The 19,254-nt window shown below is 36.5% G+C and overlaps 1 protein-coding gene across 5 annotated transcripts in view; it reads left to right on the top strand.

Moving 5' to 3' along the window:
• COL25A1 (collagen type XXV alpha 1 chain) overlaps positions 1-19,254 on the top strand; it is a 511,707-nt gene that overhangs the window by 430,530 nt on the left and 61,923 nt on the right. For 4 of the 5 annotated variants that reach the window (XM_063663967.1, XM_054485599.1, XM_054485598.1 and 1 more), the window contains one exon: positions 4,519-4,563. The exons of the other annotated variant lie outside the window; for it this stretch is intronic. In XM_063663967.1, coding sequence (XP_063520037.1) covers positions 4,519-4,563 — 45 coding nt within the window. The remainder of the gene's footprint in view (positions 1-4,518; positions 4,564-19,254) is intronic. 5 annotated transcript variants of the gene reach the window in all.

Genomic DNA, 19,254 nt, shown 5'->3' with positions numbered 1-19,254 from the left:
ATATTCCTTTTCCTATCATTGCAAATGCTTCCATACTGATAATTTTTTATGTGATTCGTATCTACTTGTGCCATGACTGCTGTTATACACACTAAATTTGTTAATGAACTAAATTTTAATTAGAGGCACTAGCCATACCATTTTATGGATACACGAGTTTTTGTTGTTTTATTTGTATGTCACTTTAGCAATAAATTAGAAGACATGCAGTGAATATGTTTGGATTCATACTCTCATTTGAGTCTGAAACAGGAAACACATGCTAGCACTTTATCGTCTGAGCATTTGGATATCAATGCCCATACAGTCAGATTTTAGACCACAGATGTAGCTAGCAAGTAAATGTGGATTCTATATTAGGTTAAATCTCTTAAACATCATGACTCTGCCTTTGTCTAGCAGTAGCTGATGTTGTAGATAAACATATGAATAGAAAAATAAAATTTACCTCATTAGCAGAAAAGGGAAGAGAGAATAAATCCCTTCTTGTATTTTGGAACCTTAAGATGTAGTAAAATAATGTTTCCAACTTCTTGAAGTCATTGAGAGGATAATTGCTTCATTTTAAACACTTAGGATGGACATAATTTTTGAGGAGGTCTTTCAATTCTTTTAACATTTCTCTAATTTAAAAACAGATTTTTCTCTTAAAACTAAGAGTCTAAGCAATGACTCATTAGGCCCAGTTTTAGGTAAAGTTGAGACTCTTTCAAAGAGCCTAGCAGAACTCTGCAAAATTTACTATTTATTTTCTAAGATTTCCTATCAATTCCTTATTTAAGAAATTTGGAATTAGTGATACAGGATCCATGGTCTGCTTTGGTTTGAAAAAGCAACTGATCTTCTCAGACAATCTAATTTTAGGTCCCTTAGTCTTTCAAATTTAAAGGCTAGGTTTCTACTGCTCTCCAAGTCTGTGTTTTGCTAAAAAGTCTGTAAGACAGTTGTGTCTCTAAAAGATAAACCAAAACAAACCTGCTATAATCTCGTATAGTTTACACTGTTTTCAGAGTGGAGTATTCAAATAGATTTTCAATTACTTAATAAAACATTGCCTTATCATAATGATTGCTTAGAAATACAGTTCAGATTCATTCTGGAAGTTTATAGATTTACTCATGGGATCACTGGATTTCCTTCGCATTGCACTAAAAACCAGTTTTAAACTATATTGAGAGAAGGGGTAGAATCCTTAAAAGCTTACAGTCCTCCTGAATGAGTATGTGCCCTAAAGTGAGCATCATCTTTTTCATTAATATTTGGGCCAGATTCTACCCTTTGATACAATCCCACTTTCCCACAATATTATGACTTCCTTTGTCTAATATCGGGATTTGGCAATACTTAGCCCAACATTGATTTAAAAGTAAATTATGTCCATGCTTGCTGCTGATGTAGATTAGAAAAATAAACTGAACTGAGTACAGAATTCCTTCAAGAGATCTTCCACGGCATTTTCTTCTCCATTGAGAAGCCATGCTGGGGGTTCATTGGCGCTTAGGCTCCTGTGTCAGAGACACTCCCAGAAAAGTACAGAATATTGTGACACAGCAAAAAGCTCATGAGTTAGCTTTCCACCGTGTGGTCTTTTTCAGCATGAGAGTTTGAGATCTAGAGTTATATTCATAATGTAGGAATAATTCCATTCGATTTTCTTTCTTTTATAGCCTCAAGCGTTCAGTATGTGATTGATGTGTGAGTTGGAGTGCATATATGTGCTTGTAGAGTGAGTGTGTAGATTTATAAAATAAGTTTTGTGTTTCATCACCTAATTCTTTCCTTCCTAACTTTCCCACATCTTTTAAAAATAAATATTTTAATTTTAAAGGAGTAAAATTGATCTCCTATCAGAAGGGCCCCTCACAGTTAAACTCTCTGGAAATATTTAGGGCACTCTAGCAGGGACATGAGATGAAGGCAGAGTCCTGATTTTGAGGTGCTCCTGTAATGGAGAGTGAAAGGTGAAAAGAAGGGGAAAAAAGCAAAAGTCTAAACCTGAAGGTTAAGCTTTACACAGATATGTTACACTTTTGATTTATTTTGATATCCCCTTTGAATGGGATAACGAATCAAATCCTAATTATGACCAAGATCTGATCCCAGATTTTGGGCTGTGCATCCCCAGATTGAGTTCTTGAGAGAAGCCCCTGAGCCCAGGAATAGGCAAGAATGGAGAAGTTAACTGAAAAGCTACCACCTAGTTCAGGAGTGTCCAATCTTTTGTCTTCCCTGGGCCACATTGGAAGAAAAACTGTCTTGGGCCACACATAAACTACATTAACACTAACAATAGCTGATGAGCTAAAAAAAAAAAAAAAAAAAAAAAAAATCACACAAAAAAATCTCATAACATTTTAAGAAAGTTTATGAATTTGTGTTGGGCCATATTCAAAGCCATCCTGGGCTGCATGTGGCCCGTGGGCTGTGGGTTAGACACAGTTGTCCTAGTTAGAAGATAACCTTTTATGGTATAAAGACAGAGGATTTATATAGGAAAAAAAAGTCTTTCTAAAAATGTTAGGCGATGTTCCACAAAGGGTAACATTACATGTATTATAATCTTTCATCATATCAACTAACAAACGTAAACTTGAAAGGTCAAATTATGAAATATGAAAACTATGAGAAATACAAATTTCTAAGTATCTGTTCACTAAAAAATACATTTATTACTTAACACACATACATAGTACACATATGATGTAGAGAAAAGTTAAATGCTCAATCTCTGTAAGTAGTCAATCTACATTATAAAATATTCCATAATGTCTTACACATCTTTTTCTTGATTAAAAACATGGGTGTGTGTCTATGTATGCATGCATGTCCTTTCATTTGGTGGGAGGAAAGGAGGTGACAAGAACACCTGTTGGACAATAATGTTACAACCTACATATTTCCACAAATGTTTCAGATAGAATGTCTGCAAAAATGAGTTTGGGGGGACTTTTCTGAAAGAATACAAAGCTATAGATTTGCCATCAATATGTTTACTTTTATTAATTGTATATTCTATTGCAATTTACTGTTTTCAAGGGCCTTATACTTTTTTTAACATAAAAGAGAATTTTCAGCAAAAAATATATACAAGCTCTTTTTACTGGATCCTCTTAAACTCATTAATTGAAAGGTAAAAGAGAAAGTAAAAGAAGATCAAATATATAATGTTATATCTGTGTGAAATTTAATCTACTTGGACATTCTTTGAATGGAATAACAAGTTCTTGATAATCAGCCTTTCTCCTCTGGCTTAATCTCATTTTAGTCTTATTGTTCACAACGCAAACCCTCATTTATATAGTTTCAGACAGAATCGTTTTTCTTTTGCATTCCTGAAGTAACTTTGACCTAAATCATCAAGAAAACCATTGTCCTTTTTTGGTATAATCACACAGCTTAACAAGCAGTCTCAGACATCACTTTGTGATAACACCAGAACAAACTATGGTGCTTCACAATTTGAAAGTAATACTACTAAAGATGAAACTTCTGTTTGGACTTAGTGGATGTTCCTTGAAATGAGGATTGTTAAAGCATTAGATGAAAGGAAGTGCTTTCTTTTGTCACTTCACTGCTAGTTTAATGCTCCTGTGTCTTTTAGTATAGCTGTCATCCCACTAACCGGCCATCACGAAATAGTATCACCCTTTTGCCTTCAAATGGTATTTCCACAAAAAATAGTCACTTCAATCCAACAGAGAGGACTTTCATTTTCTCCTGAGATTCCTTTATACTTCTTTAGTAGAATTCAGGAGATTTTCTAAGCAATGGAACCTCTTGTTATCATTCTTTGGGCTTAAAATAATGTAGACAACTCTGTGAAAATGAGAAGGTTAATCTTGACTCCAATATGCTCACCCAAAATGTACTACTTAATCTCAAACCTGTATTCAGCAACAGCTGCACAGTACCATTAGCCCTAAGCTGCTAAGCAGGGTTGCTCAGACTCAACAATTGTCAGAAATACAGACTGGAGTTAGGTTTAATCTTAAGTATTCATTTATCTTCTCATCATTCAGGAATGAAAAGGAAAACTTACTATACTTTTTAAGTGAGGAAGACTTTTAATGAATTTTGTTTTGATGTGACCATCTGTCCATACAGCCAACTCTTGATTATCTAAGGTGAGGGAATACTGGGATAGGATGCATTGTTGAAATGCACACATTATCTTCATTTGGGCAAATAGATTCAGCCTCCCCAACAAATCATTTAATGAAGAAATAATGAAATATGGGAGTTTCTTCTCTTTTGACTCCTCTTTCTCGCCATCTGACAGAGATACCAACGTGCAGTGAACTGAAAGGAAGAGAGAAAATCCCGAAAAGTCTGTGGTCAACCCATTTCTAAATCAAGAGTTGACTGAATTGTATAATCTCATCAAACTTTTTGAAAGTAGACGGTTTTTTTATTTATCTTTGCAGAAAATATTGAGCTAGGAACATTTGCCATGTTTTTCTCCAGATATTGTGACTGAGTGAATATCATTCTATAATGCTATATGATTTTCCTATGTAGGGTGAACCAGGGCTTCCTGGGCTTCCTGGACTTCCGGGGATAAAGGTAAATACTGCACGGACAGTCTTGGCTTCACAGAACTGTAATTATGAGATTCATCCAAATTGGAGGAAAATAGGGAAAAATGAAAACTAAAAATAGAATGCTGTTCTCTAAGTACTCTCCAGCCATCTCAACTAACTAAATTTTTAAATTAAAAATTAAGCACAGATACCTCTAAAGTTTGCCACGGCAATATGGATTGTTTATTTCTCCATTTAACTTGCTACTGCCCCTTAAATAAACGTAAATGTCCCTTCATTTGAAGTCACAGGAATTCTTTAAAGTCTAAAATGTCTCTTTACCTTCACATTTTAGTTTTATTCTTAAGACCCTATCAGATTTTGATCAGAATTAGAGTCTTAACATCCCCATAAAGCTAACATTTAGGCAGCTGTTTTTGTGATTCACTCATTATAGTAATCTCTCTAAAACATTTATCTTCTACTTCCTCTCAATAATTATCACTGCAAAGTACAAATCATATTACTAAAATATTTTCACCCAACACATACACTGTCCCCATAAACTTTCTAAATATCTTTTGAAATAATTGCTTAAAGCTTAGTTTGAAAACATTTGTTTTAAATGGGTGTAAACCACTTAAAAATGTTAAAAACATTTTTAAAAATGTTTTGAAACTTTTTGCATGGCAACTGACAAGACTTAAAGTTCTACTGTCTTAGCTATAGTTGCTCCTTTAAAATCAGCTTCTTATTTTAAAACTTTTTAAATATATTCTAGAACTACTTAATAGGGGTTAACATAATGCAAATACATTTTCTTTTGTTGTTCTCATCTTACAAAGTTTTGAATCAATCTCTGTTGTACATTAGTCCATTCTAAACTTAGTATTTCTAGGCCGGGCATGGTGGCTCATGTAATCCTAACACTTTGGGAGGCCGAAGCAGGCGGATCATTTGGGTCAGGAGTTCGAAACCAGCCTGGCCAACATGGTAAAACCCTGTATCTATGAAAAATACAAAAAAAATTATCCGAGTGTGATCTCAGCTACTCAGGAGGCTGAGGCAGGAGGCTCTCTTGAACCCGGGAGGTGGAGCTTGCAGTGAGCCAAGATCACGCCACTACACTCCAGGCTGGGCAACAGAGTGAGATTCTGTCTCTAAAAAAGAAAAATAAATAAAGTTAACATTCCTACTTCTAGTATGAGAGTTGTGTATACTGTTTTATGAAGGTTCTGTTTGGAGTGTGAGTTACGTGAAATAATATGATTTTAGGATATATTATTGAGTTCTCAGAGGTCATATGATATGTATAATATTTTATGAGTATATTTGGTACAATGGATAGACATGAAAGCTATATCTTCTTGGTTGGCATTCAGCAATTTTAGTTCTATCTTTTTGTTTGATGTTTCTAGATTAGTATCATAAAAGTTCAGATATGTCCTTTTAATAGATTTTTAGTGTTTGGCTTCTTTGGTGAAAAAGTAACACTCTATGACAACAGTTTACTAAAGAGTTGAAGTCACTTCCTTATCATTTGATATTTAGCAAAAATAACTTCACAAATTAATAGGTGGTTTCATATTATAGAGTTAAATTATGACATTTCTTAGTAACACACACACACAAAAAGATGGCTTTTTACAAATAATGGGAAGATCATAAAAATTTAAAAACTATTTGTTTAAAGTGATAAGAAAGTGACACTCAGCATTAATCAAAAATAACATTATAAATAAAGGGGAAGGCGTTTAAAAAGAAGGGCTTAAGCAGTTTGCTGCAGCAAGTGCTTGTAGGTTATCGGGGTACCAGCTTCTCTTTCAGGAACCTCCGTGCTTTGAAATCTAGTTGTCCCTTCTGAACTTGAAGCACTTTCTTGGAGAGAGAGAGTACTTGAGAATGTGCAACTGATTATTTCCCTCCAAAGGAAAAAAAAAAAAAAAAGCAATTTTGATTATACTATTTATCATCTTACTTAAGTCTTATGTCCTCCATCACAAAAATATCCCACTGGACCCTCGGAATTTGCCTAGTCATCTGTGGACTAGTCAGAATGTTTTGAGCTTTTTGAAGTTGGGAGGGATGTTAAACGATTTGCCACCTCTAGCAAATGCTTTTATTCCTCAGGTCTTAGGAAATGGCCAGATGGAGTTTGTCGAGGTCAGGTAGCTCTGATATTTTCTTTTGTTTTTCTTCCCTTGACTGCTGACTATAGTGAAAAGAAGCTATTAATTGACAAAAACTCTTTTCATCAATCACTAGACATACTCTTCTACATAATTATCAAGTACTGTTGGGTAACTATCTGGTATTTGATTTAAATCTTAGGCTCTATTTTTGGTTTAATAAGCTTTGTCTTCTCTAATCAGGATGTGGGTGATACGCTTTCCTTATAATGTAGTCAGTGCTCACTATAAATTAGTAATTTTGAAAAGGAGACAATTTAAAGATACATCACAACTATTAGTGGTCATTGGATATTTATAAATGTAGAGTTAAAGACTTATAATTTTATGACATAGTTTTCTTAGCTTAGAATGTTCTTTTTCCTTTAATTTACATTTCTTCTATTAGGTAGCCACCACAGGACAGTTAACTATGATTTCATAGTTTGAATGAGTAACAGTATTTAAAAGGTGAAACCACCATGTATGGATATAGAATGTGTGGTAGCAAGCACATTACTCATAATCTTCCTAGACCTGTGTGTTTCTTTATGCTTTGGAAATGCTTCCTGTTGCTATTCACCTCCTTCTTATCTGTTGGTGCTACAGAGAGCATGTGAATGCCATCCGTTGTTTCCAAGACTTTGAGGAAACCAGCCATGACATACCAGGGAAGCTTTGATTCACCAGCTGTTGCTCTCGGGGAATGGTTGGAAACTTAATGAGCGTCCACATGCCTTCCACAGCTCTCAGGAAATGAGCAAAGTGCCTAAATACAGACAGCAGACTCATCTATCTATCACCTCAAGGTCCCACTCAGAGAAGAGTGCTAATACCTTAGGCATACATAATCAAAGTCACCAAGAACAGGCATAACTTAATTTCGAGCTACTCTTAAGCTTCCTGCAGAAGTATCCAAAAGTCCTCTTACCATATGGAAGACATTTGGAATTCCTATTTCGTGCATTCATGGTTCATATAGTGTCACGATGTTCAACTGGGAAAATTAAATTATGTACAATGTACCATGTAGACATTGATCTTCTGGAATAAGATTTGAGCCCAGAAAATTAGTTTCTGAAACAAGCTTTCACATATTTTTAATGGGTAAAATTATTGTAACCAGCTTTTCTGATATCACATAAAAGAGTAAGATTCTAAGTTCCTATTTTCTTAGGCTTTGCTCTCTACACTTACTCTGAAAAATGTAAATACATTACTTACCCCCTTTCTATGGTTATGTTGCCCTAGCAGTAAGCAGGATAGAGCAGACTTCATAACAGACCACCAATGTGCAGATCCTTGTCCGCCCCTTATCAATAACATAATGTGGGGCAACTTCTATCATCTGTCTATACTTCAGTTTCCTCATAAGATGGGACTCATTGACCATAACTCAGAGAATTGTTGTGAAAATTAAATGCAGTAATACATGTAAAATTCCTAAAATATTGCCAAGCATGTAGTAAATGCTATATCAGTTTTGATTATTGTTATCTCTTTCTTTTGGGGCAGCTCAAAATATTGGAAACATTGGTTATGCACATGTTCTATACAATCTTTCCTCATGTAATTTTAACCTGTAGGATGTAAAGCCATGTATACTCTGTAGGTTAGTAAATGTAAATTCCGAAAACTCCTTTGCAGTGATGAGTGGGTGTTACTTTAAGAGCAGTCAGGATCACCTGCTTTTTCTCCAAACATGACATCACACTATACCCTTTTCCTATTACCCAAATGTATCCCAGGAACAAAGGATGAAGAACCACAGTGTTATGGGGATAGGACATGGCACTGTCAATGTTCTTCTTCCTGGTTCTCTTCACAGGAAAAGTAAAAGCAAACCTTGACATGTAATGATGGAAATTCTCCAGGCTCCAGTCAATGTTACCTAACCCAAGACATTTTTCATAGATATAGATTTTTAGGCCGGGCGCAATGGCTCACGCCTGTAATCCCAGCATTTTCGGAGGCCAAGGCGGGTGGATCACCTGAGGTCAGGAGTTTGAGACCAGCCTGACCAACAAGGTGAAACCCCATCTCTACTAAAAATACAAAAATTAGCTGGGCGTGGTGGCAGGCACTTGTAGTCCCAGCTACTGGGGAGGCTGAGACAAGAGAATTGCTTGAACCCGGGACGCACAGGTTGCAGTGAGCCAAGATTGTGCCACTGCGCTCCAGCCTGGGCTATGGAGCAAGACTCCATCTCAAAAAAAAAATAAAAATAAAAAATAAATAAATAAATATAGATTTTCAGCACTTGCTTTTCCTTCTTTCAACATGTACCACCAGGCCGGGCACGGTGCTCACACATGTAATCCCAGCACTTTGGGAGGCCGAGGCAGGTGGATCACTTGAGGTCAGGAGTTTGAGACCAGCCTGGCCAACATGGTGAAACCACATCTCTACTAAAAATACAAAAATTAGCCGAGTGTGGTGGCTCATGCCTGTAGTCCCAGTTACTTAGAAGGCTGAGGCAGGAGAATCACTTGAACCTGGGAGGTGGAGGCTGCAGTGAGCCGGGATCATGCCACTGCACTCCTGCCTGGGCAACAGAGCGAGATTCCATCTCAAAAAGAACAAACGAACAAAAAAACCCATATACCATCAGTTTATTTCACCATATTCAGAAAGCAAATTGAGGGGGAAGAAAACGTAGAGTAAGGGAGATGTAATACAGTAAAAAACATATGAAATCATTTTAGTGGCAAATACATTTTCACAGTAGTATCATGCTTCAAAGCTTGATATTTTTGTTCTGGCTTCCACATTAGTGAAAATTTGACATTAAGATCAAGAACTTGGGGACTAGGAGGGTATGAGGCAGTAACTAACTCTTTATATCCCAGCATATGAAATCATTCTTGCCACTAAATTATATAAAGACTAGCTTTTACAGGTGGCAGAAGCATTTACTCTGGCATTCCTGGGATTAAGTACAGTGCTCAGTAATCTAATAGAAGCTTATCTTCTAAATCCACCAGAGATGAGGTTCCTTCCTCACAAACATCAAATCACATTTTAAAAATAGCAGAGAAAAACTTCTGGAAGCAACATAGGATGTGAAATGAATTCCTAAAAGAGAAAAAGAAAATGGAGTACTGGTTAAACGAATAACATTGTGTTATTGTTACTTATAATTATTTCCTCTCTGCACAAAGTTCATCTGAGAAGTTGAATAATTGGAGAGTCAAATTAGGAAACTCATATAACCAGAAATCAGAGATTTTTAGCTGCCAGAATGAAACCTCCAATAAATACAAGGAATATGCTTTCATGATGTAAGCCAGTTAAGAAAAAAAAAGTCAGAAAGGTATGTTTTCTGGATTTTAAATAAACCTGCTATTATAGTTCATTTTCATCAATGCCACCAAGATGTTTTAATTTATACTAAAATTTGATCCTTACAGGAAATAAATGTTTTGGGGGCAGACTCTACTTTCTCATTCTTTTTTCCCCTCAATAATTTTACATATCAATCATTACCAAAACTGGCTGCCTGGTGGTTCTTATTACAACAAATGTTCTTACTGTAATCCTCAAAAGCAGGTATCATGCTGCCTTGAATTCTAATTAGCCTTTAAGCAAGGAGAATATTATATGGCTAATGCATTCAGTGTCAAGGCACGTTAATCAAAATTATTGGTGATGCTTTTAGCACCCAGGCAGATCAGCACATATTTTTCAAGCCCTGCTGTACTATTTATTGGGCAATGAAAACTGGATCTTCTCAGGGGTAATAAATATCATGGAAAACATTACCTGCTTTAACCTGGTATACTAGAGGCTTTTTTAGAGGGGTTAAAAAGTAATTTTTTTACTCCTTTAATTGATAATGACTTATAAAAATAAAACCAATGGTAAAATGAAAAAACCCAGAGATTTCTCTATGGGCAACAGCTAATCAGTCAGGACATTACGGCCACCATTCCATTTAGCAGATGGCAAATTCTGGAATTTTATAGAGAAACACCTGATGAGTCATTTCTGTATGAATGAAGCTGTCTCCTCCTTTCTTACATTGACTAATAATCCCATCTAAGTATTTGTGGATTCTTCTCATTATTATGTAAATTGGCAAAAGAGTGTTAAGTAAACTGTCCCAATAACCATTTTAGAAGATAAAATAGGGTCACCTGAAATACTTTCTTGCTATGTATTACATATGGGTTTGAAGAAAAATCAGTCAAGATTTTATTATTGAATTCTAAGACTTAATGAGACCTTTGATGGTCATTGTTAGATTTTAGAAATGTCATGTTCCTAGGAATTTTCCAGCTTTGCCTTGCCTTTCTGTAAAATAGAAGACCAGTTTTTGTTTGTTTCCCTTGTGGCTTCTAGAGATGGTAGTTGTTCATGTGGTTTTTTTTTTTTTATTTGTTAGTTTTTTGTTTTTTGGCCAGAAGACAGTATTTAAGCTGCTATCTCAGTAGCCTATTTGAATTTTTTAAAAGTAATAGCAAAGGAGTTGAGGAGAAGTGGCTTCAGTCAAAAATCTTACCTTAAAGGTATCTATCTTATATAGAATGAATAGGACCCACTTTCTTATAGCTAAATCTTCTGTAGTTTACGTCATTTCTGTGTGTACATATAGCCAGTTTATGGACACAAGAGGAAAGGAGAGAGAGAAAGGTTTAATGCTCATACACTAATCGACAATGGAACTTTTTGTTTCATGCAAAAAGAGGATCCTGTTTCAAATATAGTGCACGTTAGGTACTGTAGCTGATAGTCACTGAGCTTATACTACAAGATTGAAGTTATGACTGCCTAAATGGAAAGATCAATGTGAGACGATGAGGCCCTCCGTAGTTGGTCATGTGAAGATACACCTCTGATTTCAGCTATAGTTATTCTCCACAGACTTGCTTCTGTATCTGTATGCACCCTGGCTGTTTAAATCTTTTGTTCAAATAAGCAGCCTGTGTCAGATTTTCAGCTTGCGGCTGCTCCCAGCAGTTTACTGTCAGGCCTACACTGTGCTTTGTCCTGAATTAATAGCATTTCTTCTTTCCTAACTGAACCCCAGGTTAGTTGCCAAAATCACAGCTGTTCTATTATTCATCTTTTCTACCAGGTCAACAAAGGGAAATGTGCTATAGTCTTAGTTTTGAGACCTGGTTTTTTAACTCATTGATGGTGAGCTATTAATTAATGTTAAGAATAACCAAAGGATAAAACTCATGAAATAATTCAGGAAGAAATCAAATGCAATATCCAGGAGAAGACCAGAAAATTAGACCAAATTTGTCTTCATTTTGGAATTTGAAGCTGCATTAGTCCTATGCTATAACACCAACAGGGCTGAGATATCCATATTGCGGACAACCCATTCAGTCACTGGTTAGCATGTGGCTTGGGGAACAGAACAGGATGCCAGCTATTACGTGTTAGTAATTAAAATTTTAGATTGTCTTAAGGGTTCTGATAAATAATGTTATATATATTTTATCCCCAGGTTTTGATTAAATCATAGTTCTGTACTGATTTTAAGGGTTAGATAATACATTGTTTAGATTGTTCTGTTTGTCCCAAGAGTAGATCTAGTTGGAGATTTCCAGGACACATAAAAACAAAACAGAACAACAGAAAACAACAAAAACAAAGAGAACAGATTAAATCTGGATTTAATTTTTATGGTAATGTGGAAAGGAGGAGAACATTTTTAAATGCCTGTTCCTCTCTATTATTTCTCTCTCCTCTTGTCTTCCTCTCTGTCTCTCCTTCCCTCCCTCCCTGAATTCCTCACTACTCCTTCTCCTCTTCCTTTTCTTCCTTCTTTTTACCATTCTCTCTCACTTTAGTTAGGCACTAACTTTTTTTTTTAATATACTTTAAGTTCTAGGGTACATGTGCACACTGTGCAGGTTTGATACATAGGTATACATGTCCATGTTGGTTTGCTGCACCCATCAACTTATCATTTACGTTAGATATTTCTCCTAATGCTGTCCCTCCCCCAGCCCTCCACCCCCTGACAGGCCCTGGTGTGTGATGTTCCCCACCCTGTGTCTAAGTGATCTCATTGTTCAATCCCCACCTGTGAGTGAGAACGTGTGGTGTTTGGTTTTCTGTCCTTATGATAGTTTGCTGAGAATGATGGTTTCCAGCTTCATCTATGTCCTTGCAAAGGACATGAACTCATCCTTTTTTATGGCTGCATAGTATTCCATGGTGTATATGTGCCACATTTTCTTAATCCAGTCTATCATTGATGGACATTTGGGTTGGTTCCAAGTCTTTGCTATTGTGAATAGTGCCACAGTAAACATACGTGTGCATGTGCCTTTATAGTAGCATGATTTATAATCCTTTGGGTATGTACCCAGTAATGGGATTGCTGTGTCAAATGGTAATTCTAGTTCTAGATCCTTGAGGAATCGCCACACTGTCTTCCACAATGGTTGAACCAATTTACAGTCCCACCAACAGTGTAAAAGCATTCCTATTTCTCCACATCCTCTCCAGCATGTGTTGTTTCCTGACTTTTTAATGATTGCCATTCTAGCTGGCATGAGATGGTATCTCATTGTGGTTTTGATTTTCATTTCTCTAATGGCCAGTGATGATGAGCATTTTTTCATGTTACTGTTGGCTACATAGATGTCTTCTTTCGAGAAGTGTCTGTTCATATCCTTTGCCCACTTTTTGATGGGGTTGTTTGTTTTTTTCTTGTAAATTTGCTTGAGTTCTTTGTAGATTCTGCATATTAGCCCTTTGTCAGATGAGTGGATTGCAAAAATTTTCTCCCATTCTGTAGGTTGCCTGTTCACTCTGATGGTAGTTTCTTTTGCCGTGCAGAAGCTCTTTAGTTGAATTAGACCTCATTTGTCTGTTTTGGCTTTTGTTGCCATTGCTTTTGGTGTTTTAGTCATGAAGTCCTTGCCCGTGAGTTAGGCACTAACTTTGCAAGCAGCAGTGGTCTCAGATCTGTCTCTTGGTTGCCTTCATTCATTCCCTTCCACACACTATCTATCCTCAGCACCAATGTGAGGAATACCAATTTACTTTGTCATCTTGTTGTTCTCACTGATAACAAAAGTAAAAACCTAACATGCTATCTAACTTGAGATAGTGAGTGAACAGATGGAGAGATGGAGAATGTGGAATATCTATAAAATGAGAGAAGAAATATGTATAATACCTGAGGGGAAAAAAACGGATTAAAGTAACTCTGAAATAATTGGTGTTCTACCCAACTTATTCTTATGCTATTCATTGGTGTCCTGATATATGCAACAAGCCAGAGGTTTAAGTCTTTGTCTTTCCCCCATTTTTCTTAGACATTTTGTTATTTTCTTTAAAATGCACTAACAGAACATTAACTTTAAAGATAAACACTTTCAGAAAATGTCCTACTTTATTGTTTTTACTTCAATGGTAGAGCTATTTTACTTGCAGTCTGCCTGTTTAAATCCACATTTCCCTGATAATGGGAGCAGGACATGCCCTTTCCAAAGGATCTCTGCTTTATGTTCCCATGTTATTTCTAAAATGGCTCATTTTGAAATTGTGATTTGGATTTTGTAATTTAGGTAATTGCCCAATAAAAAAGAAAAATAAAAAAAACCCACTGGATTTATTTTTTTCCTTCCTTAAAAGTAATGTTAAGTACTTAATTCCATTATAGTTCCAGTTTCCTCCCTCACTTTGTCTACTCAGACAAATACGTGTGGATAATTTTCAATTTACTGCTCTCCTATGTCCCATTCATTAAGGGAGATTAAATATGTAAAACAGCTGTGATAATCACTATACATTCCAATATAAACAGTTATTTCTCCTGTTTGTTGCCCTGAAAACTTATGTAAGCTCATTTTTGTGAAGTCTGATTGACTCCAAAGATGATTTCCCAAAAGTCCTTTGCCTTTGAATTGTACTTCAGCTGCTTCCTCCTGCCTTCTTCCCTGACCTGGTCTCTTTCCTCTACCCTGGTTAACAGAAATTGTGACTAATTGGGACTCTAGTATAGTAGTCATTTGCTTATTTCTTTTATTACAAGAAAATATTTCTGTATACTTAGGCTGTCATTGCCTTTTGCCTAGACATTTTAGGAGATTCTAGAACCTTTAAACCGTATATCAATTCTTTTCAAAAAGATGGTTTTTTTTTTTTTAAGATTACATTCATTTAGGGAAATTTATAGGTAGGAACATTTTCTTCTTTCCGTCTTTGAAGGAAGAAAACTCATTCTTAGTAAACTCATCACTTTTCTATCTTACACTGTTCTGATGTGTTTTAAACCTCTTTTGGTTTTGCAATCTCAACTGCTCTGGCAGATGGATATTGTCTCATAAACTAATGACATATTCAACTGAGAAAATTTAGGGTTACTTCTTGAAAGAAGTTGAAGTAGTATTGAGTATAACCCTAGGCAGGTTAAAAGGTGACAAGAAGACACTTTGTATATTACCAGTTATGTTGCAGAGATGTTGTAACACTACTACTACTACTGCTACTGCTGCTACTGCTGTTACTACTACTACTACTAGACAGCTAACATTTGTAAGCCTGTAAGATAAAGGAAACAATAATAACAAGTATTTATTGCACACTGACTTAATTCTAGGGAGAGGTTAAGTGCTTTGCTTGCATTTTTGCATGGTAAGTCTTAACTAAGCCACACCTGAACAAAGCCAGAATCCTCTATTAAGACTCCAGCTTGAAAAGTCAGCCTTTAATAAAATTCTGCATTTTTGTTCTAGCAGTTCTCGAACTTTTTGGTCTCAGAATCCCTTTACATTCTTAAAAATTAGAATTGAAAGAGCTTTTGTTTATGTAGAATATGTCTTGTGTTATTTCTGCATTGGAAATTAAAGCTGCCTGGGGGGCAGTGGCTCACACCTGTAATCTCAGTGCTTTGGGAGGCAAAGGCAGGAGGATTGCTTGAGGCCAGGAGTTTGAGACCAGCCTGGGCAACATAGCGAGACCTAGTCTCTACAAAAAATTTAAAAATTAGCCAGGCGTGGTGATGCACAGCTATAGTCCAAGCTACTCAGGAAGCTGAGGTGGGAGGATCCTTTGAGCCCAGGGGATCAAGCCTGCAGTGAGCCATGATCATACCACTGAACTTCAGCCTGGGCACAGAGTGAGACCCTGTCTCAAAAACAAAAACAAAAGAAAAAAAAAAGAAGTTAAAACTGAAAAATTTCTAAAAATCAATTACATGTTAATCAAATAGCATGTTTTATGAAATATAACTGGTTTTTAAGACAAGATTTTTTAAAAAGAGCAGGAAGAATGACATTTTGAGAGATATATGTGTGTATATATATGTATATGTATGTGTGTGTATATATATGTATATGTATGTGTGTGTGTGTGTGTGTGTGTGTGTGTGTGTGTGTATATATATATATATATATAGCAAATCTAATGCCTGACTTAATAGAAGGCAATTGGATTCTCATATCTGCTTCTGCATTCAATTTGTTGTTTTCATTGAAGTATATGAAGAAAAACTGGCCTCATGTGGATATGTAATTGGACAGGGGAAGGTTAGCCTATTCAGATAATTGTTGATATTTTTCTTGGCTACGATCCTAAACCCCACAAGTGGTAGTTTCTTAAAGGTTAGGTGCAACGTGGAATCTGGAACCATATAATAAACCTTTCTTTTTGGTTTGTTTGTTTGAAACAGAGTTTCCCTCTGTTGCCTGAGCTGGAGTGCAGTGGCGCAATCTTAGCTCACTGTAACCTCTGCCTCCCAGGTTCAAGTGGTTCTCCTGCCTCAGCCTCCCAAGTAGCTGGAGTTACAGGTGCATGCCACCATTCCCGGCTAGTTTTTGTATTTTTAATAGAGATGGGTTTTCACCATGTTGGCCAGGCTGGACTCAAACTCCTGACCTCAAGTAATCCACCCTCCTTGGCCTCCCAAAGTGCTGGGATTACAAACATGAGCCACCACGCCTGGCCTATTGAACTTTTCATACTCCGTGTACTCATGAAGGAACGAAAGTAAAAAGGCAAATAATGTCTTTGTGTTATTGTAAAAATAGTTTGACCTTAAAGACTTCCTGAAAAAACCCAGAAATCTCTAGAGGTCCTCAGAGCACACTTTGAGAACCTCTGGTATAAGCTTAGGGAAGTAAGAAATAGCCCAACTAGCTGAAGACCATGAGTCAACATATCCATGCCTTATTTACTTCGACAATTGTTTTTGAAGTCTGAGAGAGAAAAAAGAGAACAATAACTAACTCCTGCCCATCCTGCCAAGATATAGAGAGAATGGAGATAACGTTTCTAAAGTGATTCAGACCTCTGGAAGTAAATAGGCGAAAACTGTGATCCTAAAATTAAGTATGTGGTTTTTCTCCTTGAATAAATTGAAATAAGAAGTGTGTCAGAATGTACAGATATGGTAGATGCTTTCTTAAAGTGGCATGATCAGGTATAATGTATCATGCTCAAAGCCTTAAGAATTAGCCCATCAGGCCGGGCACGGTGGCTCACGCCTGTAATCCCAGCACTTTGGGAGGCCTAGACGGGAGGATCACGAGGTCAGGAGATCGAGACCATCCTGGCTAACATGGTGAAACCCCGTCTCTACTAAAAATGCAAAAAAATTAGCCGGGCGTAGTGGTGGGCGCCTGTAGTCCCAGCTACTCGGGAGGCTGAGGCAGGAGAATGGCGTGAACCTGGGAGGTGGAGCTTGCAGTGAGCCGAGATTTTGCCACTGCACTCCAGCCTGGGCGACTGAGTGAGACTCCATCTCAAAAATAAAATAAAATAAAATAAAATTAGCCAATCAATATTAATTGTGCTAAAATCATTGAGATTGTCAAATGCGGTGCTAATTTTGTATCTAGAAATAAATTTTCCCCTGAATTTTCTGTTTCAAAGAACTATCGATGCTTTCAGCTAGCACATAAAAAAAAGAACTTTCCATACACTTACTAAAGGAAACAACATATCTTCTATTTTTAAAAAAGGAAGAAAAAAAGTTTTACCTGGCAGCTGAGATAGCAAAGCCTTATTTATTTGTTTGTAAATGATGCACCTGCATGCTTCATCTTTTTATAAACTAAGCACTAACCTGTATAAGAAATATGTTTTTGCAACATTTACTCTTTTTTTCTTCTCTTTTATTAGTGTGCTTTAATGGTGCATCTATTTGTTTTTCTAAAGAATGAAATCATTTTATTTTCACTTGAATATACACAAGAATTCTGGTCTCCCTGTAAACTTTCAACATATTAACTTGCATTACATTTCCCTGACAGTAAGTTGTTACCAATGATACACGTTGACTTTAACACAGCATTTCTCTTGGGAAGGGAAAGGAAATATTTATTTGTATGTATCATTTTGTTAGGTGAAATATTTTACATGTAAACAGATGTATTCCTCATAATGTTTTTGTTTGACTTAAGTTAAACTCTTTTACTAGAAGTAGAATAATCGCCATTGGTTTCTGTGAATATAGTTCAGATTTTAATTTTAGGCCATTAAGAGATCCACCCAAAATTATATTTTCAGATTCTCCTTTCTAATAGGGGTAACGGTATGGGACAGGTAGACTAGGGAGTTACAGAAAATGTGCAAGCAATAAACCTAAAGCATTAGTTCCCCACTCCTGCCTTTTTTTTTTTCTTAGATCAGTCTCATGAGCACCAGAGCTAGAGATAAATATATTTGAGTTATTTATCAATATATGTCTGGTGGTGGTGATATCCTCTTGTTCCCCACCCAATACCCAAGGTTTTTTGTAGCATATTTTAAAAATTGACTTCTGTGAAAAATATTTGATGACATTTTAGCGTGTCTTTTTGTTTTGTTTCTTTGAGACAGGGTCTTGCTCTGTCAACCATGTTGGAGTGCAGTGGCACCATCACGGCTCACTGCATCCTCAACCTCCCGGGCTAAAACGATCCTCCCACCTCAGTCTCCTAAGTAGCTGGGACGACAGGCTCGCACCATCACACCTGGATAATTTTTCATATTTTTTGTAGAGAAGGGGGTCTCCCTATGTTGCCCAGGCTGGTCTCAGACTCCTGGACTCAAGTGATCCACCCACCTCAGCCTCCCAAAGTACTGGGATTACAGGTGTGAGCCACGGCACCCAGCCTGACATTTTATCATGTCTTATAAAACATTTTCTCTATACATTCCTGCTCAGTTCCAAGTATCATGAAACAAAGGTTGAAATACTACTGCCTTAGAAAGAAATCAAATATATTTTAAAATATTAACAACTGGTCCAGAAATCATCCAAGAGGGGAAAAAACAGGAACTGAGAACAAAGCCATTATGGCTTTTGCTTTAAATTTTTCTTATAGATTTTGGGTAAACTCTTATATTTGACCTCAAATAGTTAAAAAAGAAAATAAAACTTTATGGATAGTCAAGCTAATGTGAACGCTCATCTCAAGTATTTTCCAACACCAAATATGTAGTGTCTTTTCCAACACCAGTTCTCTACCTCTCTGATTCTCTGACACCAACTGGGTGTCCTACAATTCGATCCTATTCTGGCACTAACTCCCCTGGTTGGTATCAAACAGATTTAAGGGCTCAGTCTTATAAGAGTGAGCTCATTTTGGTCACTAGGCACAGGTATTGAGCCC

Source organism: Pongo pygmaeus, chromosome 3, assembly GCF_028885625.2.
Source record: "Pongo pygmaeus isolate AG05252 chromosome 3, NHGRI_mPonPyg2-v2.0_pri, whole genome shotgun sequence".
NCBI classification, from domain to species: domain Eukaryota; kingdom Metazoa; phylum Chordata; class Mammalia; order Primates; family Hominidae; genus Pongo; species Pongo pygmaeus.
The sequence above is the reverse complement of the archived record's forward strand: the minus strand, read 5'-3'. Positions and strand labels throughout refer to the sequence as shown.